The 18,103-nt window shown below is 33.5% G+C and overlaps 3 protein-coding genes and 1 pseudogene across 3 annotated transcripts; 1 reads left to right on the top strand and 3 right to left on the bottom strand.

Moving 5' to 3' along the window:
• The first annotated feature begins 4,961 nt into the window (after positions 1-4,961).
• Positions 4,962-7,992, top strand: LOC116141930. The gene is made up of 9 exons (XM_031427402.1): positions 4,962-5,137; positions 5,417-5,442; positions 5,525-5,609; positions 5,709-5,918; positions 6,360-6,482; positions 6,677-6,734; positions 6,822-6,895; positions 7,358-7,446; positions 7,527-7,992. The coding sequence occupies exons 1-9, from the start codon at positions 5,051-5,053 to the stop codon at positions 7,594-7,596; spliced, it is 822 nt and encodes a 273-aa protein (XP_031283262.1). The 5' UTR covers positions 4,962-5,050; the 3' UTR covers positions 7,597-7,992.
• Positions 7,909-8,625, bottom strand: LOC116141931 (annotated as a pseudogene).
• Positions 8,626-9,908: 1,283 nt separating this feature from the next.
• LOC116141964 lies at positions 9,909-11,921 on the bottom strand. The gene is made up of 4 exons (XM_031427440.1): positions 11,795-11,921; positions 10,993-11,100; positions 10,527-10,591; positions 9,909-10,406 (listed from the first exon to the last, which is right to left on the bottom strand). Exons 1-4 carry the CDS (start codon positions 11,882-11,884, stop codon positions 10,259-10,261), a joined length of 411 nt encoding a protein of 136 aa, XP_031283300.1. The 5' UTR covers positions 11,885-11,921; the 3' UTR covers positions 9,909-10,258.
• Positions 11,922-15,800: 3,879 nt separating this feature from the next.
• Positions 15,801-17,395, bottom strand: LOC116141962 (myb-related protein 315). Its single transcript, XM_031427439.1, has 3 exons — positions 16,971-17,395; positions 16,740-16,869; positions 15,801-16,642 (listed from the first exon to the last, which is right to left on the bottom strand). Exons 1-3 carry the CDS (start codon positions 17,101-17,103, stop codon positions 16,027-16,029), a joined length of 879 nt encoding a protein of 292 aa, XP_031283299.1. The 5' UTR covers positions 17,104-17,395; the 3' UTR covers positions 15,801-16,026.
• Positions 17,396-18,103: the final 708 nt, after the last annotated feature.

Here is an 18,103-nt window from a genome sequence, read left to right as displayed (position 1 = left end):
TTTCAATACAATAAATCGTAAATAAAAGCATAATAAAAAAAAGAGGTTAGGCTATTGTTAGATACAAATTCTTAGAGCATGTGTGGATTTAAAAAATCTTATTCCGAAAAAGTGTTTTAAGTTGAGTTGAGTTGCATTAAATCGAATAGGATCAGATTCTGAAAATGTGTTTAATAAAATATCTTAAATTTATATCAGAGTTGAATAAAATATTGGAATGGTTGTTTGATATATTTTTTGAAAATATTTATTATTATTTTTTAATCTCTTACATTTGTTAATTTAGCTAAACACTCCCACAATAAAAGTTTAAAAAAAATTAATAAAAGCACCCTAGACACCCAAGAGGATAGCCGACCGCCAGCCACCATCGCTGGACAGCAGTCGACAGTCACCGAAACAGCTCACGACTGGTTATATTTGGCCGGTAGTGCATCGTATGGCTGTTTTCGGCCAAATCGCCAAAGATTTGGTCATCATTAGCAAGAAAAATTCGGCCATCATTAATGGCCAAATCTCAGCCAAAATTTGGCCGTCAATGGCTAGGCCGTAGATCTAGCGATTTCTGACTAGATCGAAGCATGACCTTCCAGATCTGATCGATCGTATATCGTTTCGGCCATGTTGGCTGGCGTTGGCGGTGGGGGTCTTGCGTTGATTAATTTTCATTTTAGAAGGAGAGAAAAATGAGAAGGAGAGAGAAAAAAATGTTGAATAGAGTTTGATTAAAAAATGTTTTGAGTTGAATAATCTAAAGCCAAGTCTCCCCTCTTTTCTTCTTATAGACAAAAAAATGTTATTTGATTTGGTTTAATTTTTAGAATAATGATCCCAATAAGTAAAAAAACACATATCCTATTTTTAATTCAAATAGAATAACAGAATAAGGATCCAGAATAGTGTAACAAACAGGGGCTTAATTTTTTGAATCAATATATTTTAGTGAGTTTGTATCGTTATGTAACAATAATGTCACAATAATTTAATTTATAAAAATATTATAAATAGGTTATGATGTAATTGCTATTTGCTATTACATTCTAAGGCCAACTTTGTCTTTTGAAAACTATCTGATTTGGTTAAAGAGGAAATTTGAGGCCATGACTCACGAGGATAATCCACTAATATTATTCTTCTTTTTATGGTTTTTAAATGTGCTTGAAAATCTTGTATATAAAAGTGGAACAAATGAGTCAGGTTAGGCGGGTCAACCCTAACCCGACTCGTGTTAAGAAGGGTTCAACAAGGTGGGTCAGGTTGAACCCGACCCGCATGCACCCTGCCGGGCAGGTCGGGTTTTTATATAGCAACCTGGCGGGTTGCTTTTTTTTTTTTTTTTTTGCAAAGAAACCCACCAAGCCGGGGGGTTGGCAGTTGCTAACCAATGGTTGACCCGCTGGGTTGGCCAAAAAAATTTAACGATTTTTTTCATTTTGCAAATATCCATTTTACCCTTGAAATATAGCCGTTTTATAGCATTTGGAGGGGTCTTTTTCGTCATTTTTTTTCTATAAATAGGCCCTTAACTCTCATATTATCTCACATCCCAATTCTCTCATTCTTTCATTTTCTCTAATCTCAATTGAAATCTCTCCATTATTCTCTTTGTTGTCAATTTGCTCTCATTTTAATTTTTATTAGTTTTTGCAATTTTCAATCCATATTTCCAAATTCCAATTTTCCTTCTTTAATTTTTTATTTCTTCTATATCAATTTTTTTTTAACTACAATGGATAGATATTTCCATCCCATCAATTTCGATGATGAAGAAAACTACTATCCTAGTCCCCCTGAATTTACTAACATAAATGCAGTAGATTAAAATAGTCTTGCTTTCCTAGTCTCATAATCCGATACATCTCATAATATGCCCCCGATTCCTCCCCATGCTGCTACAGCTCTCGGTGGTTCTAGAAGTCGTCCTCGTCCAACTTCATCTCAAGCAGAAGCGGCTTCATCAACTGCTGTCGAAACCGACGACAAGCACACATCAGACGTTTGGGTATATTTCGATAAGTTTTACGAGACATAAAATGGAGTTCAAGTGAAGAAAGCAAGATGCACGTATTGTGAAAATATTTATAAAGCTGATTCAGGTAATAGTACTAGTACTTTAAAAAGGCATGTTAATAAATATATTACTCAACATGGAAATAGAGAAACCAATCAAACTCAAATAAATAATATGGGTACTACTTGGCGTTCTAATTCTGATGTATATAGAGAACAATTAACTTTATATATTGCTGCAACTGATCAACCTATTAATATGGCTGAAGATAAATATTTTTAAATATTTATTAAAAATTCATTTTTTCCAGGATTTAAAAGTTATTCTAAAACTGTAACTATAAATGATTTAATAAAATTGTTTGGGAAAATAAAATACATAGTTGTCATGTTAGTGTGGCTCTAACCGCCGGTATTTGGAGTGGTAGAGCTAAACAAGATTATATTTGTGTGACTGGTCATTATTTTGATAACGAATGTAAATTAAATAAATCTTTATTAGGATTTAGATTAATAGATGTAGATCATAGTGGTCAACAAATTTATAATAAAATTGTTGAAGTTTTAGAAGATTATGATGTTATTAATAAAGTGATAAGTTTAACTTTAGATAGTGCAAGTGCTAATAGTACATCTATAGATTTTTTTTAAAATTAATTATCCTTTTAATGACAATTTAGGCTCTGTTTGGTTCATTATTCTGATAGTTTTTAGAATAATATTTTGAAAAAGATTAAATTGGGCATGTATTACGATGTAGGATTTAAAAATTAACAAAAATACCCCCTATGTTTATTTATTTACTAAACACCCCTATAATAAAATATTAAAGGTTAACAAAAACACCCCCAACCCATCCATTAAATACGGACAGCTGGCCACCACCGCCAGAGGGTGGCCGGGGTGTTTTTGTAATTTCTAAAAAAAATATTTGGGGGTGTTTAGTTAAATTAATAAATTTAAAGGGTTTAAAAGAAATTAAAAAATATAGAATAATATTTTGAGAATAATGACATTTTACTATTTAACTTTATTGGGAATACTAATAATAGTATTCCCAATAGCGTAACAAACGAAGCATAAAGTTTTTTCACCAATGATGTGCATGTCACATTATTAATTTAATTGTGAAAAGTGGTATGAAAACAATTAAAGATAATACTAATAGAATTAGAGATTCTTTAGCTTTGATTACTAGTAGTAATAAAAGAAATATTCAATTTCAAGATGCTTGTATAAAATCAAATATGTCTTCTAAAACTTTTGCATTAGACATGTCTGTTAGATGGAATAATACTTATTTAATGTTTGATTTATGTTTACCTTATACAAATTTAATTAGTTATTTTGTAGCAAATAATAGAAATCCTCATTATTTGGTAGAAAATGATTGGCATATAGCTAAAAAATTTCATTATTTTCATAAAATTTTTTACCAATTCACTTTACAACTTTCTGATGTGTATTATCCTACTAGTCCATTGGTAATACATATAATTATAAAAATTTCAGATTTATTTAGAAAAAACATAAACAATGAAATTTTAGGGGGACCAATAAAGGCAATGAAATTTTTTTTTTTTAAAAATATTGGAAACCATTCATTTTTTTTATTGTTTAGATGCTATATTTGATCCTAGAATTAAAGTAGTAAGTTTAGAAAATGGTTTAGACACATTAACTGAAAATTTACAAAACGAAGCATATGTCAATCAACTAGGAGAGGCAAGGGAGTGTCTTGTAGAGGTATATTTGCAATATGAAAACAGGTATGGGAGCCAGCAAAGAGTCGAAATACCCAGCCCAGGGAAGTTGCATAAGAAGAAACAAATAAAGACTTCGACTCCTAGAGTGCACTTAATAGATCGAAGAGGACACGAACCCGAAGCACAACCTCCTCTTCAGAAGCACCAACAGCGAATGTGTTGTCCTCCATGCAGTCACAGAGTAATGAGCTTCAACAATATTTAGGAATCCCCGAAGTGTTACCAGTAGATCCACAACAAAGAGTCAATTTTGATGTCTTAGAATATTGGAAAACCAGAAAATGTATTTTTCCGGTATTATCAAGACTTGCCTTGGATGTTTTCGCTGTTCCTGTCTCAATCGTCTCATCCGAACAAACATTTAGTGCAAGTGGAAAAATTTTAAATGAAAGGAGGACTAAACTTTCACAAAAAATAATTGAAGTCCTCACATGTCTTCGAGATTGGGAATGGTCACGCCATCAAAATCAAAACGAGGTTGTCGATGATACTTTAATAGAATCATTTCAATTTTGTAATATAGATGATACAGATGAGGGAGGTCATAGTCAACCCCCAAATTAGTTATTTTGTAAATTGTAACTTGTAAATTAATTGTCAATTATTGCACTCTTTTTTTCTTACCAAGTTTTTGTCCCATTGGGTTTTTCTTAGTAAAGTTTTTAATGAGACAATAATTATTGTAATTACTTATTTTATTTTTTAATAAATGAAAAAAATCTAATTTTTCTTATATTACAATTTTATTGTATTAAAATTGAATTAATATTTGAAATGTTAACAAAAAAAATTAATTTAACTGAATTATATATATAAAGTTAACTAAAAACAATTACACAAAAGAAAAAAAAAGTTTTTAAAAAAGTGTGGGCTAACCCGACCCGCATAATAACCCGACGGGTTAGGGTTGGCGGGCTGGGCTGGGCCAGCCTTTCTAGCTAAGAGGCGGGCTGGGTTAGGCTCAACTCGCCAACCCCCATAACCCGCCGGGTCATTTTTCGACCATTACTTGTATAGTAATATTTGATTTTTTAATAGAAATTACGTATATTTTTTCTTTGCAAAAAAAAAAAAAAAAAAATTGATTAATTTTTTAATTATTTTTCAAAAGAATTTTTGAAAATTAAGTACAGGCATACGTATCCGAGGTGGCGAACGAGGATTGGCTAAATTTCGCAGGAAGGCGTGGCGGGTACCTTCTCCTTAGAGAATCAGAATCCCCCACCTCCTGTAATTCCGATTAAAAGATTTTATGTTCCCAATACAAAACTAACATGAAGACTCCATTCTGCTCTAAACAGGCTGTCGTTTTACTCTTTCTCTTCATTTCGCTCTTTGCTTATACTCTACAACTAAATCAGGTTTCTTATGTCATCTCTTGTATTCTTCGGTTCTTCTTTTAGCCAAACTGATTTCGCCGGATTTGCTTCCGTCTTTAATTGATTGTTTTCGCACATCTTGAACTAGATCAGTTTTCAACTTACTTATTTTTTTTGCTCCTTTACTTTTTCTAGGGGTTTTTGAGCTGTTGTGATGATTTTGGGGTTTTTCTTTGTTTATTAAGTCCGTGTTTGATGAAATGACTTCATTTTTATTGTTCAAAACTTTGGTAATTCAATTATATGTGCTGTTTTCTACAGGATTTTGAAGAACGTGCAGCTGCTAGGTAATGTATAGTCTTTTCTATTGAATTGTAAATCTGAATTCGTAAATTTTACATTCTTATTTTCGTTAAAAATAATGGTCAGAACTTTGAAGCAAGTGGAGGAGGATGTTCATGAAATACATTGTTCAAGAGAAAGGAGTAGGGCAGCATGGAAAATTATTGAGGAGGTTAGCACAATGTGTACAATTTTCATAGATTAGCATATCAATTTCTTGGTTTTTGTGTTCATACCAAATAACATGATTGCTACTTGATTTTTGGTCCAGTATTTGATGCCCTTTGTGGAGAAAGAACGCTATCAGATTTCGACTAGGTGTAGGCTTCACCCTGATAATGATTTGTTTAGAGATCAGGAACAGCATAAATTCCATGTGGATATAAATGAATGGAAATGTGGATTCTGTAAGAAAAGGTTTTATGAAGAGAAATATATTGATCAGCATTTTGACAACAGGCACTATAATTTGCTGAATGTGGTATGTAGCCTCCGTCTGCTTTGAGTTTCATTTCATGTTGTTTAGCATTAGTCTTAATGTAGTTTTCAAGATAAATATAATTTATGAAATAGGGATTTTTTAATTAGTATTCACTACATTCTCTTGCATTGCATTTGGGACTCAGTCTGTGAAACTTTGGCTGTTCATTTTAATAATTATGAAGAAGCTCTTAGGTTCATCAATCCCAAATGTTGAGATGGGAATCTGGTGAAATTGTTAATAGGTCCTAAATTTTCTCATGTTCAAGGAAAAACTGAAGTACCTGAAACCTATGTACATATCTTGTTCAAAATATGGGTACTTGTTTTCAAATAAGTAGGTAACACAGTAACAAATAGGAGAAACATCCTTAGAAAATTTTTAGCCAAACTGGATTCTTTTAACTTGAGTATTTTTGAACTGTGATTGTGCTGAATCCAGAGTCAAAGCAAGTGCTTGGCTGATGTATGTGGCGCATTGCATTGTGATCTAATAATGGATTCCGCACCACGGAAGACTAAGTGCAATCCTGCAGCTGCTGCTAGGAATCAACATCAGTGTGAGGTGGTCTCTGAGCAATCTTCTATTCGATCCCAATTTTTTTTCTTTTTTTTTTTTTTTTTTTTTTTTATCATTCATTTGATAATTATTTGCAGAGTCTGGCCAATAGTTGTTTTCCTGTCAATGAGGGTCCTTCAGCAAGCCGTCTTCATTTTTTTTTTTTTTTTTTCTATCATTCATTTGATAATTATTTGCAGAGTCTGGCCAATAGTTGTTTTCCTGTCAATGAGGGTCCTTCAGCAAGCCGTCTTCATGGTAAAACTTTTATTTTATTATTAAGAAATTTGTAATTTTCTTTAATCAACTCATAATAATTGCTTTCTATTTTTATTGAACTGCCAGAGTTCTTTTTGCGCCAATTTTGTGATGCCCACACATGCACTGGGAATCTGAAACCCTTCTCAAAAGGGCGCAGGGTAAAGTTCATTATCACCTTTGTCTAAATTTTGTGTGCTCAATCATTTTTGAGTGGCTACATATTAAAAAAGGTTTGTTGTAAGTGATGAGCAGTGTTCCTGTGTTCTAGGGAAAAGGGAACAAATCATGCAGAAATACGAAAATCTGTTCTCATGCTAACTTTTTTTGTTCGTAGAAAAATTAAATGCCAGAAACTTTCCGCTAATAAATTATGTCTATCATTTTATGATGGTTGGTGTAAATTATAGCAATTTTATCTCTGAATTGGAAGATCTTAATAGGGTTACACGGTACAGCCAGCAATGTGGTTCATGCATGCATATCTATGAAATTAAGAAGCTAACATAACTTGACATTGTATAATCTTGAAGCTTGCATGTTTTATTTCCATATTGATTTTTTATAGGAGAATGTTGTTGGTTATATTCTTTTTACCATGTCTCAATTTTTCATATTTTCAGAAGCAGACAAGTATAACCTATGTCACTCTTTCCATTTTGGCTTTGATGGTGCTGCCACTTTTCTACATTTTTGTTTACTTGTACCAAAGGTAACTACTTTCTATTATCTTCATTGCCACATCGCATGCAGCTTTTTTATGGCCTCGTGGTTGTCTTGTTTATGTTAAAGGGGAATAAGAAGGGGCACCCAAGCGCTGAAACGCATCTCAGAAAGTAAACAGAAGAAGAAGTCTTTTTAGTTTGGAGAAGAGCAAGACAGTCAACTAAAAGAATTAACGATTGACTTGACAAAGATTCATTTTGAGTACCGACTCATGTACTGCATTTGGCACTGAAATATATGCCACTCAAGATTTTTTTGAATAGGCAAGTTTACTAGGTTGCAGACGAACCTCCTCACTGTTATTGCAAGAATCACTGGCCTCATGGCTACGATGGTTTGGAAGATGAACTGATTCACTTATTGTGAATAGGAATGTGTTGTACATCAAATTTATGTTAATGAAGTACACAGCCTGAAAGTTGAACAGTATTGTTTTACAAGCATACTTCTATTGTACATTAATGTCTGTAACTTTACTGGTGGTGCTGGCTTTTGGAATGGTTATACTTATATACAACACTTCATTTTTTCACCTCTGCCTTAATTTTCTCGAACACTATGTTCTCTGGCAATGCAATCCTACTGCTGTAGCTTCCATAGCTATTGGTCGGCCAAACTTCATCCTCAGTTATATTTTCACCACTTTAACTTGATTCCTCTGTTTCTTGGAAGCTTTTCTGCCTTAACTACAAGCATGCTATCTTCAACCCAGACCTTGAAACCATTCTTCGTCATGCCAGGCATATCGAACCTGACCCTATACTCATTTTCCCTTCCTTTATCGCCCAAGGTGTCCTTCCCGTACCATATCCACTATATCTGTCTCTAATCGTTTCTGGAAACAAAGGCAAATTGTTGCCGCCAGTACAGGGGTCCTCCGTCATTCTCTCCATGGTATCAATCATCTGCCGCATTGTTGTAGCAGATGGAAACCCATCATGCATCTCTGTCAAAAAGAAACTCCAGTGAGTCGGCCTATACAGTCTTTCTTAATAATAGTGAGGGTTGAGGTTGATAACTCGGACAGGTTGCAGGTTTGTTTAACGTCCTGTTTTGATTTTTCTTGTTTTTGGGAGCAAGAATGAGATTAATTTTATGCTTCCAAAAGTTATAACATTTCTTCTGAAAGGTGAAGCAAAGGGTGTCTTAGTTTTCAGTCACCTGGAGATGAAACTTGAGCTGCTTTTTCCTTTGGCTGTTGTTAATGCTGGGTCACCCTTCGCAGGTGGTCAAGGTTGTCTCTTTTCTCTGTGACGGCCTTTATACGGTTACAAACTATAGCAGTTTTCCGCAATGGTGGAAACTTATAGCTCGAAAAACTAGTGATTCTCTCAGTTCCTCTGGGAGTAAAAGATATTAGCATGAAGTGCCATTCTCGTACGAAAAGTTACAGATATAGATAAACGTCACCAATAAAGTGAAGCAAGTTTTACGTCCAAGTAGAAATTTATAAGGCTCCAATGACAGCTTCTAGACTAGGAAATGCTCTGGAACTCGTGATTGCCCTTCCATTTTTCTAAACTTCTCTGCAAGCTGTTAACTTTATCCACTCTGCTTCCATAGAAAGAAAATATGGGCAGGTTTGGCTTTCTTTGGCACCATATTAAACTAGTTTCAGCTATTTACCAGGCAAAGCTTAGAGTAACCAATCACAAAATCGAAATTATCATAGAAATGCTTCAGAGAAGTGGTATGATTAACTTCAAGCATGTGGCATTTGCGAACCTGAAGGGATTATCAGGTTAAGCTGAAAATAATAAGACTGGGACAGGAGTTGATGTTCGATTTGATGTAATCCATTATCTAGACCTCCCAGGACCACAAATAGTACATTCTCGAGACATTCAGTTTGCATATGGACCCTGGAGGCTGGAGATCCTTGATGGAGACACATTTTTGTAAGTGCTTTTTAGGGACATTTTATCCCAGGAATGCTGTCTGCAAGAGCTTGGGATGAGTGAACAATAAGCCATGTCTGCCCGCCTATTTTATTCCATTTAGAGATTAAATTCAATGGAATAAATTTTTGAAAAAGAAAAAGGTGCTTTGATTACAAAATGCAATGCCAAATTGTGAACAATGAAAAAGAATCAATAATTGAAAACATCTTCCAGTACCAAAAATAAAGTTGATGATTAAACAACCCTTGGCACAACATTGAGCACTGCACTTTAAACAAAATAAAAAAGACCCCACCTTTCATAAGTGAAGATGACACTGCTCAAGTTCCTGCCCGGGCTGTCTTGCTCGTTAAGCATGATATATTCCTTCGGATATTTCACAAGGCAGGGAAACAACGAAGGGTTGATTGGATGTTACATTGTTTATCAAACATCAAATACACATATTTGACTGCAGAATGCAGATTGCACTTGCACCATTGCAGTGTCAATTCTATAGAACTCTTGACGAGGTTGAAAATTCCAGCTGGATGTTGTCATAAGCTTCTTTTTTTTTCTTTTTTTGGATTTCATTCAGGGATTCTTGTAACTGAAACAGAACAATCAACACAAACCTATAATTAAAAATTCAGTTATGCCATTTCCCAGTTTATTGTTCCTCCAACACTCTGGGAAATAATAAAGTCAATTTCAGAAATGGGAAATGAAAAAAAAAAAAAAAACAACTGGTTTACAAATACACAGCAGCTACACAACATTCTAGATTGTGAACAGCAGAAAAATGTGTGATATATTAAAATTTGCACTCTTCAGCTCCAAAGAGAGAACGGAATCGCTTTGCACTCATCATCTGACCCCAATCGAAGTAGAACCAGCTAAATCAGACTAGATATTTCATCATTTTCGTTTTTGTGGATCTCGACTGAGTCCATGCTTCTTTAGTGTTTTGAGATAATTTCTCATGAGGCTAAACTTGTTGCTCCCAAGATGATAGAAGTAATCCCAAGGATAGATCCCAGTTTTATGCAAATCATCAAAAACTATCCTGAACCATCCAACCCAAGATTCAATCAGCATAAGATTTATGGGAAAATATATCTTATAATAAGCAGCCTTTCAGAGAAAAATTCAAGTAGTGATGTGACAGAACATTAAGTTAAAGTACCTTACCCCATAGTTTCCTACAGGTTCTGCAGACATGATGCCAACATAACACCGCCCAAATATTACCTAAGTCCAGAAATGTTAAACATTCATAAAGGGCAACACTGGTGGGAAAAAAAAATTCACACTCATTTATGCATTGACAATGAGGAAAAACAAAATATCTGCAACATGTGAAAAAGTTAGTTGATGCATTGTTATGTTTCCGGTAAACTTGATTGAGATCAATAGAAAAAAGAAAAAGTCTGTTTCTACAATACATGAGCATTAGTACCTTCAAATCTAGATATAAAATCTTAGTATATGAGCCGTATAACAGTTTAAAAGTCAGTATGGCCACAAACAGGCATGGAGAAATTTATAATAATACCAATTTTCTAAGTAAACAATCAACAATTTGTTTAAGAAATAAATGAAACAGAAATAATCAAGTTTTCAGAAAGGAAGATGAAAAATGTTCCAACTACCTTTTCACCCCCAAATGACCTAATCTTGCCATCAGCTGCGGGGCTGTATACTCTTAGAAATTCAGCTGACAGACTAAACTTGCTACCATTAGCATATTCCAATTCTACCTGAAATGAGAAGTCAAGTAAAGGACAAACAAATAAGTGTCAAACTAAACTTAAAAGGATAATCCACATGGTTCAGGGTTTACACAAGATTTACAAGAAACTACTACTGGATTGTAATGTGTGAAACCTACCACTGAAGTAAATGTGAAACTATATTCCTCCACTCCCCTGCTCAAATAAATTAAATTTCTCAATCCAACGACCTCCCAGGGTTCCTCAATTGACTTTTAAAAAGTTCTAATTTTTAGATTCCATGACAACTTGGTGACTCTATCACTTAGAAAAGAAACAAAGTCCAAATTTATCAAAAACTTGCAAAATCAAAACCATTTCAGACCAAAAATGTATAGTGTCCCTGTCACTGGTAAGTTGATCAGGATAATCTATAAAGCTAACCATGCAACTATAATTTTTGTTCTTGTCAATTAAACCAAATAAAAATCGTCACATTCAGGCTTCGCTCTCAATTTATTTTCAAACAAGCCCAGAGCATTCAACACGTTCGTCTTCTTTAAAGTGTTTCCAAAATTCCCATCTGGGTATTGTCTGTTACTCAATAAACTACGAAATACAAAACGAAACAGAATGGTAACCCTAAAAAAAATAAAATAAAAACATAAAGCGATCATTTTTAACCCACAACTTGAATACTAAAAACATTAGAATGGAGATATAGATTCAGAAAAGTGCTCACGTTTTTTGGTGCATTCAGAGAGAACCGAGTGACACGTGGAGCGTCCACGCTCGTACACATCCTCCGTATCGTTCTCTGTACCGCTAACATATTGCTCTTCTTCTTCTCCAACCTCAATCTTTCTTCTCTTTCTCGCTTTGATCATGTCGTCAATTTTCACTGGGCCTTAAAACCCGAAAAGCCCAAAATCTGGCCCATAATATACGTAATTGGGCCGTAATTCTATATCTTGTTGGGCTTCAATCCTAAATCATGTGGGCTTATAGCTTTATATGAAAAGGCCCACAAATTTTGATGGAGAATTTTCTTTGCCTTTTGAGTGTAATATAAATATACTATACTTCTAAATTAACCATATAAATTCTTATAAACAAATTACCACCTCATAATGTATACTTTAAATTTTTAATTAACCTAATTTTCAGTTTTTTGTTTTACTCATTGACTAGAGATGTGTTTAGTATCTTTGGTCGTTGATGTTTCATGCATAACAACTCGTAATCTGTTATAGTCTTTTAATCGATAATATGTAAAATCTTTCCATCAACCTCAAATTAGACTTTTTTTTTTTAATTAAATTTAATAATGATAATAATAAACATGTCAAAGAGACAACTAGCGATTGTTAAATTTAAGATTGACATCAATATTTTATTTAAAAAGTTTAATGTATATAATAAGTATTTTCTCTGAATTAATCAAACTTTATGTTTGTTGAAATATATATCTTAGATAATTTATTTAATTAAAAACAACTTGCTTTTGTTTTTGGTAAGTATTTTGTACATATCACTTAATTATAATAATTATTTAGCTTAATATAAGGTCATTTATTTAAAGACAACTTGCTTTTATTTTAGCCAACACTTGCTTTAATATAAATATAAAACTAAAGAACATAAACTTATCATTATGTCTATCATCATCTTTTTTAATTTTTAATTAATTAATTAATCTGGTGTATATCAAAGTTGATTAATTAAGTATTATATGATTAAACAACATATATTAAAAAGCTTTGATACAAACAACAGATTAAGAAAAAAAAATTAATTAAACTTAGACCCTATCATTATCTTTGTAATATGTATAATATTAGATTACCATAAAATGATGATGATGCTGGAGACGATCGTAGGCCTGAGAAATAGAGTGATGACATAGCACCCAGATGCTCTAATTAATATTAATTAACAAACCCTAATTAGTGTTGATTGCTATGTGCTTTTGTCTGATAATGCGTCAGAATATGGTTATTTATATGCCGATATTCTTACGTAGTTATTTCGAGAAATTATGGCTCCGTTTGGTTGCCAATTGGGAATACTATTTTTAGTATTCCCAAAAAAGTTAAACAGTAAAATACTTAAAAATTTTGATTTTTGGGAATACTACTCCGAATATTATTCAACTTTTTTTAAATTCCTTAAATTTTATAATTTAATTAAATACCCCTAAATATTTTTTTTAAAATTACAAAAACACCCCAATAATTCATATGTACCAAATTCCGGCCACCACTGCCGAAAAATGGCCGGAATCTGTTAGGATGACGCACTACCGGTTGAATCTGGTCGGTAGTGCGCCGATCTAGCCTTTTCCGGTCAGATCCACGGTGGATCTGGCCAGAAAAGGCCAGATCTAAGGCCAAAGATCTGGCCGTTGACGGCCAGATCTTTGGCCATAACGGTTTATAACGACGGCCAACAAACGGTCGTCGTTGACCATCAACGACGACCGTTTGTTGGTCGTCGTTGACGAGAAAATACGGCCAGATCCACCGTGGATCTAGCCGGTAAAGGCCATATCGGCGCACGACCGGCAAGATCCAGCCGGTCATGCGCCAATACGGTGAACCCAGCCACCCTCCGGCGGTGGTGGCCGGCTGTCTGTATTTGACATTGGGTTGGGGGTGTTTTTGTTAACTTTTAAGATTTTATTATAGGGGGTGTTTTGTAAATAAACAAATATAGGGGGTATTTTATTAATTTATAAATCTTACATCGTAATACCCGCCCAATTCAACTTTTTTTTTAACTTTTTTCAGAAAACTTTTCCCAAAAACACCCAATTGTGAACCAAACGGAGCCTATTTTTTTAGTTTTAGTGTAATTATCTTTTTTTTTTTTTTTTTATATACCGGAGGTATTCATGTCAGTTTACGTATACTTTAACTAATTATCTGAAACCCTAGAATTATCGACCGGATAAAAACTCCAGTGACTACCCCTATTAGCAATCGAGGAATAACTTAAACTCATGACCTCTTGAGTAATACACCCAAAAGTCCCTATTGAACCATTCGATCACCCAGAGGTAATTTTAGTGTAATTATCGTCAACATTGGTTCAAAATTCTGATGATTATAATTGGAAAGAAAGATATTTTGGTAGTGGAAACAACTAATTAAACATTTATCCAGATGATGATAATTGAAATTTCTCTCGTATATTAACATTTACATTATTGCAATTTAAAACAATTTTACATTTTAGAGGTTAATAACTTAATGATACAAAGTTTTAATTAAGATATTATTGTCATTGGAAACATAGTTTATGTTTCACAAAAATATTTCTTATTGGTGTTTTTGATAAATATCTTATTGCTTCTAAACAACCACGGGGAGTATATATATATACTATATATTATGTTTCTGAAATGCTGATTGATAAAGACACAAAAATTAAATAACATAATAGGGTTGTTGTCGATAATAATGCCTTAAAATATAGACAAGTGGTATCATAATTTATGTTGCAATTAATATCTGGGGAAAATATGTTACTAAAAGCCATTACTTTACATTTTGACAAGTGAGAAAATTAATTCTTGATTGTATTGTAGAGTATCTATTCGGAGTTGAGCTAGGTTTATTCGTTAGTTAAGAGGTCTTATCAAACTTACTGTTAATGACTTCATTTCTAGTCAAACATGGTGTTAATGGCTGTCACGTAGCGCAAAGACGGAAGAGGTATGGTTATCGTCAGTTTAGTAAGTGAATGTCAGACTTGTGAGTAGCTAGGAATTGTCCACCTGCCCAAGCTCTACGTGATTCAAGGATGTCTCTCATGCAGACGACCAATAGAAAGCGGGTTAAGAATTGTATTACACCTGTCAGACTGCCGACTCATGATTATTGCCTTGAATCCTACAACTATCAATAGAGGGCTCTTCTCTCATATTACGGGATTGACTCACCTTCAGTCTTAAAAAGCATATACTCTCTCTCTTCTGCTCTCTATATTCTCTCTAGAATATTGTAATTCAGCTCGATACACGCGACTTGATTGTAACCATCCATTAATATAACTGCATTGGATGTAGGATTCGCTTTTGAGCATCCGAACCATTTTAAAAACTGTTTCTTATTTATTTGCTCACTGCATATTTTTAGATCACGTATAATTTCTAAACCCGCTTAACACTTTGTACGTGTAAATCGTTGGTGTCAAAATCAAACATCAACCTAAGGGCATTATGAGCTTTGACCCTTGAAGAAGCAAAATCGATTATAAAAAGTAGAAAAGAAAAAGAGAGATGCAATGTATTGGATTCATAAACTAATGTTGAAAAAATAGAAAACAAAGTCTTAAATTATTTCATGAGTTTTTTCTGAAGTGGGAATTATAAACTATTCAAAGCTTTTTCTAAAACACATTTCTCTATTCTTATTTTCTATAACTTCATTGCTTCTCAATTATGAAATATAGATAAGATTCCCAAGCCCTACCTATTATTTATTAATTCCACCAGAAGCATGCACTAAAAGTAAATAATTAAACAATTCATTTCAGTGCTTAGCACGACCCCAACTCCAATTTTATGTTGCTTGTAACAATAAAAAATTTACTTGTTTTTAGAAAATGATAATTTATTTGGCCTTTTTTGTATGAATATAATCTTATTTAAATCAACAAATTAATAAGGATGCTTAATATTAAGTAAAATATTTTAGGTTAATTAAGGAAGGAGACCAGAAAACTGAAGTAATTAACTTGATGAACATATGAAAAAATGGTAAATATTGTACAGAAAAACATGAAGGTTAATTAATAAAAGCAAAGGTTTCCATGATGGCATGCAGTAACTGTCATCACCATCATCATGTAATTGGCTTTTCTAGCTGAACAGATTTTAATTTATTGCTTGAAATAGGATGACTTCATGATTAGGATACTCATGAAAGAACCTAATTAAGAGACAGAATTGTGGATGTGTTTTTCATCAGGTTAAATAATTTTCCAAGAAGAAAGAGGGTTTCCTTCTAGTTGATTGAAGCAGTCCCATGAGATAATTGAATCCACATTATCCATCCATTGCTGTAAAGCGTCTTCTTGATGCTGTAGAGAAGACGACGCACACAGTGAAGGATTGTTGTTGTTGTTGTTGCTGCTGCTGCTGCTGCTGTTGTAATTATTTGATTCTTCCCAGGAGAAGGAGGATGTACTGCAATTTGAAGTAGTCGAAGTTGTGTTGGTTTCTTGGTTGTTAAACAAAATCGATCCCATCTCCAAATTTCCACACAACATTTCGTAGTTGTTTAAAAGCGAAGCTGTATCATCCATGGTCATTGATTTCACTTCTTCTTGTACTTGTACTTTCTCTGCTGGAACCTCTTCATTTTCTTTCTTGATCAAATCGTCATCAACATTCGACTTTATGTCCCCGCTCTTCGTCTCTTCTTCCTCTGCAGAAATACTGATTATCTCTTCGGTTTTGTCAATGGGCTTGTGAGACACCGGGTCTAAACCAAGGAGCTTCAGCCTCTTCTTAATCCGAGTATTCCAGTGGTTCTTGATTTCATTATCAGTTCGACCAGGAAAATGTGAAGCAATCTTGGACCACCTACAACAGATAATGCATAATTAGAAGACAATTAATTAAGTTTAGTTGAGAGAAATTAAACAAGAAAGAAGAAGAGAATGTTATTAATAATCAGTACCTGTTACCAAGACGAGAATGAAGTTGAATAATCTGGTCCTCCTCATCTTCCGTAAAAGCACCTCTCTTCAGGTCAGGTCTTAAATAATTAATCCATCTTAATCTGCAGCTCTTCCCACATCTTAGCAAACCTTAAATCACCATGCAAAACACCAACATTTTAATTAATAACTTCATTAACAAATTGAAGAATACATACATGATACATATATAAATATATATATATAAATACCTGCAAGCTTGGGAACCATTCTCCAGCAATGAATACCATTACTGAGAATGAAGTTCAAAAGCTTATGATCTTCTTCAATCGTCCATGGACCTCGCTTCAACCCGACCTTATCACAACAAGGTTGCCTTCCCATATTTTTTGATGACAATGGCCAAGAGTCTTTGATCGAAGGAATAGTTGCAAAAATATATAAAAGGAAATGTCTAAAAAGCTACAACTTATAATAGAAGCAAAGATGCTGCCAGTTCATCAACACTTAAAAAAAGTAGAGCCTGTAGTTTAAGAGGGGAGATAAATGATTGAATGGAAAAAAGCAATAAGTGTTGATAACCCTAGAAAAAGCATGGAGGTTAAAGCAATAATAAAATGGCCACCACCCGTATTGAGACAATGGAATGAGTCTCGAAAATGTAAAGGAAAGAAGAACCAGACGACGTGGTTGACAAATTTTTAATCTTGTAACTAAAGTCTTCTCCCATTGGCATTGGCTTTGAACCAACACAAATATTTATTTTATTATAAGATATATAATTAAATAATATGATTCCTTGGCCCCCTTAAAAGGCTGGCCAGTTTTGTCGTTGGATGCAACTCTTGTATACTTTTTAGAGAGATTGAGAGATGCCTTCACCCTTGATGTGAACCACCATGGATTCACTTGATTGGTCAATCAATTCAATTGCTTGTAATTTGTAAATTGTTTTGGTCAATGTTTTTTAGTCTTAATGTAATTGAAAGATCGAGACACAAGTTAAATTGGAATCCAACTAAGTTATTTGGATGTACTTTAGTTTAATTACCTTTTGTCTATTTCAATAATGTTCGATTAGTTCTTGTATCTAATTTAAACTACTTTTGTGGAAATATGTCGACTGCTTATTTTTCTAATCATATATCAAATTGTTAATTAAGTCTTCAAATTATTATGCAGTCTTTGAAAAACCCAGATGCTTTTTTGAAGACACTTTTAACGCTATCTAATTGGGCATTATCAAAGACTCCACCATTTAATGGGTAAATGGGTTAATTTTTTTTTTTTTTTCTTTTTTTGGCTTTGTAATTGACCTAGTAATATGTAATATTGCCGAACCAACACCAAAGTTCTATACTTAAAATGAACTTAGAAACGTAAG

This window comes from Pistacia vera, unplaced genomic scaffold, assembly GCF_008641045.1.
Source record: "Pistacia vera cultivar Batoury unplaced genomic scaffold, PisVer_v2 Contig401, whole genome shotgun sequence".
Classification (NCBI taxonomy): domain Eukaryota; kingdom Viridiplantae; phylum Streptophyta; class Magnoliopsida; order Sapindales; family Anacardiaceae; genus Pistacia; species Pistacia vera.
This window is presented reverse-complemented; position numbering and strand designations above follow the sequence as displayed.